This window comes from Geospiza fortis, unplaced genomic scaffold, assembly GCF_000277835.1.
Source record: "Geospiza fortis unplaced genomic scaffold, GeoFor_1.0 scaffold130, whole genome shotgun sequence".
Classification (NCBI taxonomy): Eukaryota; Metazoa; Chordata; class Aves; order Passeriformes; family Thraupidae; genus Geospiza; species Geospiza fortis.
In genome coordinates, this window is record NW_005054300.1 from 9,221,095 (window position 1) to 9,234,853 (window position 13,759).

General features: G+C 51.4%; 1 protein-coding gene across 1 annotated transcript; it reads right to left on the bottom strand.

Annotated features, from left to right (window-relative positions):
- Positions 1–337: 337 nt before the first annotated feature.
- Positions 338–6,747, bottom strand: TMEM72 (transmembrane protein 72). The gene is given in 6 exon segments (XM_031063858.1): positions 338–1,159; positions 1,162–1,200; positions 1,382–1,521; positions 2,210–2,281; positions 2,690–2,756; positions 6,626–6,747. Coding segments are annotated over 6 exon segments (735 nt in total). The 5' UTR covers positions 6,696–6,747; the 3' UTR covers positions 338–812.
- Between the last annotated feature and the right edge of the window lie 7,012 nt (positions 6,748–13,759).

The following is a 13,759-nucleotide window of genomic DNA, read 5'->3' on the forward strand; positions in this document are numbered from 1 at the left end:
AACTGGTGGGACAATATGGTAATTTTATTATTGCCTTTGCCCTCTGGGGGCCATAATTACACACACTGGAGTTACACACAGTCTGCTATACCAGTGTGGCGCTGAACCTCAGGACCTGGGCTGCCATATCATCTTCTAATTCAAGGGGGCTGTCCAAGCAGGGGACACCTGGAAGGCCTCTGCTCCTGCTTAGGTGTTCCCAAGGCCAGAGATGATTTCCCTGCTGGTCTCAGAGTGCCTGGGGAGGTACTAAGCAGGTGCTAATGCCAGGGGTGTGCTTGGTCTCAGCCCACCTCAGAAACAGTTTTGCATGTCTCAAGCTGCTGCAGTGGGGGTATGTGCTGAGAGGGAACCCGCAGGCTGCAGTGCCTGTGCTGAATTCAGCCCAGCCCTGAGCTCTGCCATGTGCAGTGAGGCCAGAGGGACACAAGGGTCCCTGCAGAGGCTGCTCCAGGGCACAGAGGTCTCCCCTGCTGCTGCCTGAGTCTGCCAGCAGGGAGGCACACGCCGTGGCTGTGGTGTCAGGAGGAGCACAGCAGTGGTGTGCAGTGCTGCACAGGGGGTGACACGGGTGAGGCCATGGGAGCAGAAACCTCGCTGTGCTGGCACTACCCTGGCTGAACCCCACCTGTCCCCTTGCTGCCACAATGCAGGGGACCAGGGAGTGCAGGCAGTCCCTTGAAGAGGGGCTGGCACAGCTGTCACCCCGAGAGTACGGAAGGCAAAAAAGGGCCACCTCCTTGGGCCTACTGGCTGCTGGAGCATCTGCTCCAGGGTAGCACGTCTGTCCTGTCCTCAGTCCTGCTGAGGGCTCAAAAGAGGCCGGCAGAGCTGAGAGGGGCAATGATGATAGGGGCATCAGGTGGGGTGAGGATGGGTGTTGTGTCTGATGTGGTCTCCTCAGCCTCACTCTCCACATCCTCCACGTCCTCGCTGACAGAGGGGATGATCTGCACCACCTTCTCCTGAAAGTGCACTTGCTTGCGAGGCGCTGGCACAGCTGCTGGCTGGACAGGAGTGTCTGGGGCTGAGCTGCTGTCCTTGCTGCCCTTCAGGATGCTCTTCATATGGCCCAGAAGCGAGCGGTGCTGCTCCCTCTGGGCCTCGTGGAAGGTGTAGGTCTGCTCAGTGTCACCAATGATGGTTGGGGCTGCCTCCTCAGCAGGAAGTAGGCCAGGGCAGTGAGCACCAGCATGGACCCTGGGGACAAGAATATGTTGGCTGTGGGCTCTGGCAAGTGGGAAGGCCTTGCCCAGGAGTGCTTGGTCTGGCTAGCCCAGTGCCATCAGCCACCAGCCCAGCTCCCTGCATATCCCCACCCTACCCCTCGACAGACCATGCTCCCCTTCCATCTGCACTACTCCCCACCCAAGCTTCTCACCAGGGATGGTGACATGCCAGACGAGGACAGGATGCAGGAAGCAAGCCACTGAGAGCAGCGTGTACCCCAGGAATTTCTGGAAGCTCCCTGGGCATCTAGCTCGCTTCCAGAAGGCCTGTGCCAGGAATTCAGGCTTGTGACTGGGGAGAGAAAGAGAGGTCCTTGTGGCAAGAGGCACCAACCACATGCCAAGAAGATTTGGTCCTAACTGTGACCCATCTAAACATGCAGATCCTCAGTCTGGTTTGTCAGAAGATGGGTGTGCTTTTCAGGGAAGATAAGCAAAGCCTGAACATCTCCTGTAGGGAGAAGAGCATTTGCCAGAGGCCAGCATCTCAGTGCCTCACTAATGAAGTGCCTGTTAATAGGAGTAAGGAGCTGCCTCTAAGCTGTGAGGACTTCTGAGTTTCTGCTAGAAGACAGCAGCAGTGCTCAGCCTCTGAAAAGGACATAAGGATTGTTTACATTTTAACTTTAACTTCTGTGCTGTCTCTGGAGGGAGCTGAAGCTCACCCTGGGGATCTGGGTCTTCCTCCAATCCTGGTACCTTGTGCCTACACACTGTGTTAAGCAGATGCTGAAGACCACAGTTTGTTGTGCTGATGCTCAGGAAATTAGGGCACAAGCCTGGGTTACAACACAGGTTTAAATGGCTGCGACCATGGACCCATTTACCTCCCCCCGTCTGAGGGCACTTGCCTTGGCATTGGGGGCAGGACCTTTGGTCTGGCACTTGCAGCTCCCCCAGATCTGGTGTTGCCTGTAAGGGGCAAGGTGCCTTTGGGAGGTCCCACTGTGGCTGGAGAGTAGTGGGCAGGGTCTACTCACGTGAAGCACATCTCCAGGAACAAACTGATAAAGAAGAAGCCTTCACAGACAGTAACTGCAACCCCTGAAAAACTGAAAGGTGGAGCTGTCAGGGAAGCAGGGCTGTGTTTGAGTATGTTCTGCAGGTGGGCAGAAAGGGCACAGGGGGCCAGAATTTACTATCCAGTTCTCAACACAGTCTGTATGCTGGGGTCTGAATACCCTCTGCTTATCTGGTTTGTGGAAAACTCACAGCCCTTCTGCCCCTGGGGAATCAACTTGCAGCCAGTGTTGCCTCTGGCCTGCCTGAGTCTGCAGTAGCATTTCTTTTCCTAACAGAAATAGCTTATTTTTCTGAAAACTCAATATGGAGATCTGAAATACCCAAAGCCTTGGACACTGACTCCTGCTGCTGTTGCAGTCTAGTCTGGTGCTACATATGGTGGAGGGGTTGACCTTGTCACCCCTGCCAGCTCTGATTTCAAGGGCAAAAATACTCACAGCAGATAGAAAGCCAGGCTTTTAAACTGTCCTCGCTGCAGAGTTTCTACGCCCACACCGATCAGCACTAGAAAGAGAAGGTAGGAAAGATGCTGACTGCAGGGTTCAATCCCAGTTCCCTTGGGTTCATAACCAGCTCCCAGGATAAATGTCCCCATTTCCCCAGGGGCTAGCAAGGCAGCTTCTTCCATGCAGGGTAGCGTGTTAGGACAGCCAGAACCAGTGATTCATGCTGACACACCCACCCAGAAGAGTCAGAGCTGAGTGCTGCCCTTGACATACAGCCCTGAAACCCATCCCAGCTGCACCCCTGTGATGGCAGCCTTGCCACTGTGTGGGCTGGGGAAAGGTGCTCTGGGAAAACCAGCTGACCTTGGACAGCTGGGGAAGGTGAGCAGCAGTGTCCTGTGACCGTTCCACTCTCTGCCCTACTGCCACAGGCCCACTGCCCATCCTCCTCTGCCCAGGTTCCCCCAGTGCCTGCCAGCCCCACTCCCTTGCCCTCCCTGCTTGCCCAGTCCTGCTGCACCCAACATGTGGCTGCAGAGCAGGGGAGCTGTGCCAGCTGCCTTCACGAAGGGCTGTAGCCATAGCATCAGGATCCTTTGCTAGCCAAACACAAAATCATATAATGGGAGCAGGCAGATTAAAACCAGGGAATGAATGTTCTCTCAGTGCCTCAGCCAGTACAGAACACCAGGGAGTCAGTTTTAGGGGGATTAAGAGTATTAGCAAGGCTAAAATCTTTGATGGATTGGCCAATAGCTTCAGGGGATGGAAAATTTTATTCAAAATCATTCAGTTCCCTTCAAGATTATTTCTAGAATGCAGCAGAAATGTAATGCCTCACACCAGCTGCAGCAAGTTGGTTGGTAGATGCCAATTCACAGGGCATAAGTGTCAGCAGCGTGGAGCTGAATGAAGCCCAGCTTTCATAGCCAGAGCAATCTCCTGTCTGCACCTGATGCCTCCACCCCTCAGTGAGCAGTCCCCACTCATCCACTGGTGCTCAGGAAGTTCACCACTGCTCCTGTTCCATGCACACTGGCCAAGGTTTGAGGCGCAGGTTGGATCCATTTGTCTGAGCTGTGGTTTGCCCCATCTGGAGAAGGGTACCAGGCTCCCAAACAAGGACACAGATCAGTGTCCATCAAGACTGCAGTGTAGGTCAACGCCAAGGGTCAGCTTTCCCATCTGGGCTGAAAGAAATCTCTCAGTGTTTTCCCTGTGTTTCCTGCAGCTGCTGGCCCCTGTCAGCCAAGGGAACTTATGGGCCCCATGTGCCACCCTTCTACACTGCCCTTCCAGCCCTGAGCAGAGCACAGGGAAATCAGCCTCATCAGAGGGCTGTGAAGCTGCAAGAGCTGTGTAATCCTACATGCAGAGTACTGTCTTTTACTATCTTGTGACTGAGGACCATTCTTTATAATCTTCCCTACAAATGTGGACTTCATTCATTCCCATTCATTCATTCATTCATTCAGTCTGTGGATGAATGCAGAATTCTACAGCTTGGCTGCTAGCTCAAGCCTCTGCTCTGGATGGGGAGATTTCCTCCTTTTGCACAGCTTCTGCTTTATCCACAAAGCTGTTTGGATGAACAATCTGCAAGAAAAAAAAGAGCTGTTTCGAGGTGTTTGTTTGGACTAGTCACTGCCTTGATTTGGATCTTGTCCAAACCATGTGGCTAAAGGCACATGATTAGGAATTAAATGGTTGAAAGCATGAGAATTAAGAAATAAGTAGGAAATCTTTCCTAGATGCAAAAAACACAAGGCCTAGAATCACTGACCTAGAGATGCTGCAAACCCTGCAGCAAATCACAGGGCTGTTTGACAACTCTTTGCTAACTTGCCATGAGACCAGTTAGCCATTTTCTGATACAAAGGAAGCCGTGTAGCCTCACATTGCAGAGCCATTACACTCCAAGATCCTGGGGGAAGGGGAGGTTTATATTATGTGTGTGGCTTGTATTTACTAGCAGCATAAAGAGCTGGGCAGGCCTTCTCAAAATCAATTAGAGAAGCTGATGCACTGTCCATTTCATAGTGTTTTTTTTCAAACAAAACCCATGGGAATATCTTCTGCATGGTTTCCATTTCATTCAAAAGCCTCACACACCTCATCAGGCACTAAACACTGCATCAAGCTGATTTCTTACTCCGTTGTAATACACAGAGGAATAAAACACAGGCACATCTCAGTCTTCACAGGCCTTTTGGGAAAGTCAGGTGATACTGGGAATGCACCAGACCTATGGAAAAGCACACTGAGTTGTAGTGCAGCTCTCTATGCTCTGATGCTAAGCAGACAGATAACTGCAATGCTTATTTAAAGAAAAATTAAAGAAAGATGTGCAGATGCTGCAAAATGATGAAAAGAAAACATGCAGGAGAGAAAGATGATATTCCACTTACGCATTTCTACATTGTAAACTACTTTCAATTTTGCTGGTTTAGCATTAGTTTTCTCATGGCAACAAGCTCACACTTTCTCCCAGGAAGGTCTCTATGAATTTCCTTGGAGTTTTAAGTGAGAATATGACCAGTGTGAGGCTCATGGGGGCCCAATGGATGGGGATGAAGAAATTAAGTGATCTGCATTTTCTGATTAAAGCTTTGTCCCATTTCCCAGTGTTGCAGTATCATCACAACATGCACTTATCTGCTGGGAGTTTGTATAAACTCAGAGACTTAGATCTCTCTGCCTGTTATCAGTATGAGTCCTTTAAAGCACATTCCAGAGCCTCCATCACCCCAGCTGTGTCCTTGGGAACCTGTGCACACTTCAGCTGACCTGTGTGCTTTCCACTTTGTCCCTGGTTTGAGCAAAGTTCCTCTTCATGACTTTCTGCAGCTCATAAAGGAAATACAAAGGTAGGAGGCCCTGCTGTGACTTACTCTGCAGTGTCTGACTCTGAAATCCCTAGGGTTCTGAAACAGGAACCACAGGCATCACATCAAGTCACCTCTCACCAGGAACCTCTGGTTCACCCCTCCAGCCTTTAGACAAATCAGACCCTTTGATCTCTGCTTTTCTGATGGGGAAACTGAGGCAGAGAGTGCTGCCTGTCCTGTTCCATAACAGCTAGTCAGCAGCAGTGCCCGAGTCAACCCTTGAGCCCTCTGCTTTAGCTGATTCCCCAAGTCCCACCTGGAGATGCTCCCTGTGCTATGGTGTTCCATCCTCCTGAGCGAGACACTGTGTCTGACACCTGGCTCAAAACTCCTGCATTTCATCGGAAACCAAATGATTCAGGCTGTGCAAACACTTGGGTGTGTCACCAAACCCAGAACACCCTGGTCCAAAGCAGCCCCTGGCAGCAGGGGGGAGGATGCTACTCCCCACGTACCAGGTGGGTGAATTCATGGTGTTTGTACTGCAGCCATAACCTGAACTGCTCTGAGCTGCTCCCCAACAGGCTGCTAGAGAGGCAGAGCAGTGCTTTTATAGTAACTACGCCATGATGCCTGGGACAGATCCTCTCCATCCTGCCTGGCACAGGACATCTCACTGTGCACACTACATGAAACTCCACCTTCACATCCCACAGTGTAGCCTGGCAGTTTTGAACAGCCGTAAGTATTTTGCTTTTCAGTCTCATTCACATCTTGCCTATGCCCATGTCTGTTTTAGAAGAATACAGTTTAGTTTTCTTCTTTTTTTTTTTCTTTTGGCATGCTTTAGCTTGCTGTCTGAATGTTGGCCCTTCCTTTCTGATGTCTCACTGTGCCTCCCACAGCATTTGGAAAGAACCTAGCCAGGCAACCACCACTGTCCCACCCTGGGTCCCAAAGCAAAAGCGAGCAAGTTTTCTTGTCCCCCCCATAGGAAACGGCCGTGGCTGCAGCTGGCCAAAGGCAGGGAGACAGCCTGGAGGTCCCAGCTCCCACTCGGTGCCTTTTAGTGCCAAAACCAGAGAGAATCTGCTCTTACCTGCTGCGGTGGAGATGCCCAGCAATCGGCAGGTGTACTCCAGGGCACTCCACAGTGCCTTGTGCTGCATGGCGAAGGATGAAGGCTGCGGTACAGCCAGGCAGGAACTCCTGGGCTTCAGAGCCCCCACCTCAGGCGCAGCCCAGCAGCTCCCAGGAGCAGGCAGCCTCTCCTTCCCTGGACTGAGTGACCTTCCTGGAGGAAAGGGCAGTGCGTGCAGGACTGGCCGCCTCCACAGGGCCTCCCAGGGGAGGGTGGTCGGGGAACGAGCTGCCACCCGGGGAAGCGGTCAGCGCTGCTTGCCGCCGCTCCCGAGGGCGCCGTGGAGCCCCGGCCCTTCCCTGCCCGCCGCCCGCTGCCTCTCGGCGGGTGATTAATGATTGCTGAGGCAGGGCGCGGCTGGGGGAGCATGGGTGCGCGGCCTGCCCTGCTCCTGAGGTGGACGCTCTGGAAGCCCAAGCTGATTAAATGAATGTGAAGTCATTAGTGCTGTGCGGCTCCCGGCAGGTTAACCATTTGTGAGGATGACGATGTTTGCTCCTGGCAGGAGAGCAGCACGTTTGTGGCAAGTCATGAGGGGCACCCCAGGCCCACTGCCTCCTGCAGCTGAGGCCGTGGCTGCTGCTCGCCATCCAGCTTCCAGCTAGTGCGGCTTGGGAAGTGTCTGTGCTGATGTGCAACCACAGGAACAAGGTCAAACATATTGAGAGAGGTCCCACAGACTTTGGACAGCACAGCAAGGGAGATCTGATTTTCTTTCTTTAGGAACACCAGTGAAATATGTTTTTGTTTCGTAGCTACCTGAGCCACATGAACAGCACCAAGGTCTCACAAGTGTCATAATGTATGGAATAAGCTGCACAGGTACTCTGACCTCTTTGCCTTGGATTTGGTAGACAGCCTGGGAGTCCTTGGCTGATCCCTGCAGGACACACTGGCTCAGGAGAGGGGCAGCCCTATGTATGTCTGAAGGACAAGCCAAGAAAACAGTGTCTGTTCTGTTCCCAGCCCCACACTCCCTTGTGCTTGAACAGGGTACATCTTGCTGGAGGTCACCATCCATCCCCACCTGCTGCCATCCAGGCAAGAGGTGATGTGGGCAGCAGCATGGCAGTCCCAGCCGGAGGGTGGTGTGAGCACAGTCCCAGTGGGCAGCACAGACCTGTGGTGCCTGCAGGGCAGTGGGTTCACAGGTCAGTGAGCTCACATTGTGCTGGACAGTCACTGCAGCCCCTGCCCCTTGCAGCACTGGCTGGGAAGCTCCTGTGGGCAAGGGACTGGGTGAATCACACTCAACTCACACACAGCCCTGCAGGGAGGGAGCAACCAGCTGAACCTGTCCCTCTGTGATCCTTTCTCAACTGCCTAGCACCACAAAGCTGAGCCTGGCCAGTATGTGTTGTACTGGCTTATCCTGGGAGTAGAGATGACTTGTGCCAAGGACAAAGTGACAGCTTCTCTTCCATGTTCTTGCTCTGTATTTCAAACTGGTATTTTTCCACGGCTGCCAAATGCCTGTGCTTATGAAATGGGTCCATGATTCCTGTAAATAACTGCTGATACTGTTTTTTTTGAATGTTCACAAGGTTGTGAATGGCAGAGATCTTGCAGCAGGCAATCCTGACAAGGTGTGGGCAGAGTGCACATTTTCCATGTGAAAAATGGAAAGGCCCACAGGAGGAGGGTTTCCAGAGCATCCTGGGGTGCAATAGTGAACGGTGCAAACCCAGCTCATGTCTTTGCTTTGTGGCAGGGTCACACTTCAGGTGTTCCCATTTCCTCTTGTCCTCCTGCACCACCTTTGGTGTTTGATGGAGCTCCCTGTTTTCCCACACCTGGTGACTCAGTGGTGAGCCTTCCTTTCCAGGAGGGTGGAAATCAGAGACAGGCAACAGGGAAGGTCACACGAAGGTTGAAGAAAATCCCAGCAGGGGTACCTGTGCCCTGCCTGCTATGGCTGGGCATTGCCTGGGTGATCCCCATGCCTTCTAATGGTGCTTTGCTGCAGGCTCCAGGAGCACCCTCTGCCTCCAGTAATCACCAGAACAGATTAAAGGCCCTGGCATTTACGGAATACAAATTCACAGAATATTCTGAGTTGGAAGGGATCCATAAGGGTCACTGAGTCCAGCTCTTAAGTAAATGGCCCAAATATGGATTGAGCCCACAATCTTAGTGTTACTAGCACCATGCTCTAACCAATTGAGCAAATTTCAGGGATTCCCAGGCCGTACAGGTTGTGCAGGTTCTTTCAGGTTGTGCAAACAGTCTGGATGCTTTTTTCCTGGCTGTCATGTTCTTTTTTTAACATTGATGTCTCTTTACAAATGTGAAAAGTAGAAAAGTACTTTAAAAGCAAATAGAGGAAAGGAAGACGTAAGAGTCTTTCAGAATCAGTTAGAGCCATGAGCTTAGACTTGAAGAGATGCAGAAAACAGTGCAGCCCTGAGCTATGACCACCCATCCTTCAGCAGCACCCAGCAGTGCTCATGGCAGCAAGCTGCTGCCTCCTCCCAAAGTGGGGGTCCTCTTAGCTAACATGGGCAGTGCAGCATACTGGGCTCTTACTCTGGCATTCTTATTAAACTTCACTGAGCTCTCACCCAGAAAGTACATGACTTTCTCTGAGTGCCCTTGACAGCAATGTTTCCTTTCTGGAAAGCAACATGCCTCAGGGTTTTAAATAAATGTAAATGTATGGGTGCCAGTGGTGGTGGTCATGGAGGAACAGAATCTATTTGGAAAAGGCAGATTAATACATTAACAATTTAAAACTTCCATCTCCTCCCCATGTTCCTGTGGCTACTGCCCAGCCTCCATCCTCTGAGTGGGCCTTTATTAGCCTTCCTGAGGGTCCTTGTCCCCCATGTGGGGAGACCCTCAGCCTGGGGCAGCATAAGGCCTTCACTCACTCTTCCTGGGTGCACTAGGTGTTTCTCTCACTCTACTGCCCAGCAGGGTATCCTCAGACTTCATTTGTATCAACACCCATTTAGCAGCTCCTTCCCTCCATTTAGGATTTTTTTGGCTAGTGCTCCTACAAAGCAACCTCACATGAACTCGATTTTTCTTGGTAGAAGGGTCCCTTCTCCTTCTGTGTCTGTTCAAGTGGGGAGATGATACCCTTAATGAAGGTGTGTTTTAGTGAGGTTTTTAGGAATGAGTTTATGCAGTTAGAAGAGGACTGATGACTTCTGAGCTTAGAGGGTTTAATAGCCTGTAACCAACATTTCAAAACCTATGCACCAGCACAGGCTGTTCTGGGACATGAAACAGCAGTGGTCCCCACAGCACATTAAACCACTTCTCTTGCACAGGGATTTACAATTTGCACTTTGGCTGCCAGCCAGGATTCACATTTACAGTCTGCTTCCCATGATGTATGGGCTGATTTGAGAGGATTTTATCTCAGGGTTATGGCTTCATGGTCGTGTTAGTCTCTGTCTTCATGTCTCCCTACTCACGCTTTGCTCAAGTTAGTTTTGTGCAGCATCACCACCATGGCCATTCTTCTGTGACCAAGGCAGCATCTGGATTGGCTGCCCCAGTAAGGCTGTAGGGGAGCAGCACACTCACCTCATGTTTGTCTCTGCAAAATGGTGGTGCTGCAGGAGTGTTGCAGATAGTGGAGATCCTATCCTGGGGCATAGGGTACCACAAAACATGCTCTGGGAGAAACCTACAAGAACATACTTAGCTTGCCCAAAGTACAAAAACAGTTCCCAAACTGCCTTGGACAATGTTCGGGAAATTGGTTTCTGATATTTCACCTTCTCTCCTCAGCCCTCAGCTATAACCACCATGTCAGGTAGCCTTGCTCAGCAGCCTTGGTCCCTCTCTGAGCAGCAGCAGCTGAGGTGCTCCCACCAGAGTGTCCAGCTAAGACAGACTGACACCAATGCTCTCCCTGGCCCACCAGAGGACAGGGAGCCAGCAAGCAGCTGCCCAGAGCCTTTGCAGTGGTGCCAGGTGTCCCCTCCCTGTGCTCTCCTTCCACCAGGTCAGCTGCTGTGGAGGGGACATGGACTGTCACAACAGCAGGCTGATGGAAGATGGACCCAGTCGATTGGAAGCACCAGTGGACTGCAGCTGTGGGTTCACTGGCTATGAATATCTCCTTGCAGTCAGCAAGAGTTTCACTCTGCCTTGTATCCCCAGAAGTCCACTTCTTTCCAGAACAGTCTGAATGTATTGACAGCATCCTGAGGCAAGCTTGGCAGATCGTCCTCCGCTCCTGAGCCAGGGAAAAACATGGCAGAGAGCTGCCTGAAGTCACAGAACCAGCAGAGCTAAAGAGGAAATCTTACATGGGCTGCCCCTTCCTTTGCTATAACAGAGTGATGCCCTCTGCAGTCTCCGGACCGGGGCAGCAGTGCGAGCCGTGCTGGGGATGCCCGGCAGGGGACAGCAGGACCCCACACGGCACAGACCGGCTGCTCCCCGTGCAAGGCAGGCTGCAGCCAGCCCCCTGCAAGGTGGGGATGAAAGGGCATCATTAAGTTTTACTGTTTGAACGCGAAAAACGTGATAACCACAATATGGATCTGAAGGGGACTGGGGAGAGCCCAGAGCTGCAGTGAACACAAATCAACGACTGGCCTGTTTTGCTTTATGCTCTGCGATCAAAGGAATCAACGTGCTGCCGAACACTCGTCTGCTCCTCCGGGAATTTCCCAGCGCAGCAGGAATGCCAAGGCTCAGCAGCACTGCCCCGACTGCTGCACATCAGCCCAGCCAGCCCCAGGAGGCTCTAGTGCACAGCTCCAGGGCTGCAGGCTGACCCATCAGGGAAGGTGAGCTGGAGGGACTGGTGAGGAGCCTCTGTACCCACAGCACCTCCTGGGGACCCTTTCCCTGCCAGCACAACTGGAGAGATACTAAATTTATCCTGGGGACTGAGCTTTCATCAGGCATCCAGTGTTAATGAAACTCAGGACACACTGTGGTGTGGGATGATGTGGGATGATACTGGGGAAGGGGGCTGAGGTTGATACCTCCGTGGCAAAGACAATCAGAAAATGGATGTAGAAACCCATCTGATGCACTTGTGGAGATCTCACAGGCCTCTACAGCACCTCTATCACTCTCACTTGCTGGTGATTTCTGCTTTCCCTGTGAAACCTGCAAGCCTCCTCGCCCCAGCCCCTGGCTCAGGAAAGCAACCTCCCAGCATGTCAGCATGAATTTGCCTTTTCTTACTTGATCACCTCTTTGACACCAACTTTAGAAGCTTTCCTGATACCAGTTCCCTGTGGCAGCATGTGTGAGGGCTCCTAGCTGGCCATCCCCCAGGAGTGGGGCACAGCTCTGTACAGCTGGGATCAATCCCCATCCCAGTGCTGCCCTGCTCTCCAAGGGGGTGGGCTGAGCAGTGTGTGCTTGTGTCATTTTACAGTATTTGGCAGAGAGATATGTGATCAGGATGTGTGCATACGTAGGCAAGTGTATGTATATATGTTTTGAAAACCCATGTGTTTTTCTTAAACTAAGCTGTAATAACAAGAACTATCAAAATTACATTTATTTATTATGCATTTGATCCCCACTTCCACAGCAGGGCTCCCAGAGATTGGTGTCCAGCTTCCAGAACCATGTGATTATGCAAGACTCTCCATGAAAACACATTTCTAGCTCAGAAAACTGCAGAGAAAAACTGCAGAAACAGACTGAAAATCCAGAGAAAAGAAAGCTCCCAAGTTTAATCTTTGTTTCCTATTACTAATAGTAATATTTCTAATTTTATGATTGAAATGCATGATCTTTGGGGGATTACAGTAAAGCTAAACAAGAAATGTCACAGGGAGCTAGGGAGAGGGGACATCAGGAACTGAAATTAAGGTCAAGGCAGTAATTCCAAATCTAAACCCCAAGGCAAGAAATACTTTTGATCTCAGCACTTCTCAGCTGCCTGTGAAGTTTCTTTGCTGACAGCAGTGTGACTGGCTAGGAGGACTGAGGCTGGGAGCTGCAAAATACCATGAAGGCAGCAGAGGCCTGACAGGGATAGGGGTGCTCCCCTAGATTAACAAGGGGCAGAGGATGCCTGCCAGTGAGATATATGAGCCTTCTGTCCAGGGAGCCCCTCAGGGATGTGCCTGGTGCACAGGGGGGCTGCTCCCTGTTGCAGGTACAAGCCCTCTCCAGTGAGACTGTCTGCACTCTACTGGGAAGCAACACAGCCACGGAGCTGCTTGGCAGCTCCTCTGAGAGGCAGTGGGCAAGGGGGATTCAGCCTGTTGGGGTTGCTCTGATGCAGCCGGGGCAAAGGGGGCACAGCTCAGTGCTGGCCTTGGCAATGGGGACTTGGGGGCTTTGTCCCTCTTCTTTAGGAATCTCTGGTCTTTGTGAGACTGATTTTGGCTCTCAGTGGATGAATGGAGATCTCAACTTGCACGTAAAGAGGGAAGGGAAACATGAAGGGAGTTACTTATGTGATCTTAAGGCATGGCTACCCCCGGCACAAGTCCCTGCATGTCCTCCATGCCTGCTGCCCCTCAGTTCTTGTTCTTTCTTACAGTCAGACTCACTTGCTGTGAGCTGCTCCCACGGGAGCCGTGAGCTCCAGATGTGTTAAAAGATGACATGTCACAAAAACTGTGTTGCCCACACGTACAGGAACCCCCTACCATGGATCAGTCAGCTGCAGAACTTGGGAGAGACTCATCATGCTGAAATTGGCATCACTGCCTTTCAATGGACTATCACACTAAAAATAGATCCATCTCCTTTTCTCCATGTCTGGGCTGAAATCTAAATCATTCCCAGAGTCTGAGTTTGATGGCAGTCCTTTAGCAGGTGGGTGTGTTGGTTAGCATTGTCTAAGAGGCAGCTAGAAGTGATCAGGAAGGCACACACAAGCAAGCAGAGCGGATGGAAAAGGTTGTGCTTAGGATCACTTACTGCAATATGGGCATGGCTTGGGATCTGGATGTGAAGGCCATGGGTTTCACCTCACATGGATCCAGTAAGCACATATCCACTTTTCCCACTGACACTGAAAAATTCCTCACCCCACAAGAAGTCCCATGGGACTGGAGTAATGAAATAGGGAGGTAATTGAAGGTTGAAAGACCATCACTGCCTGTACTAATAACAATGTGTTGTTTGTAGCATAGTAAAAGAAGTATGGTTTGG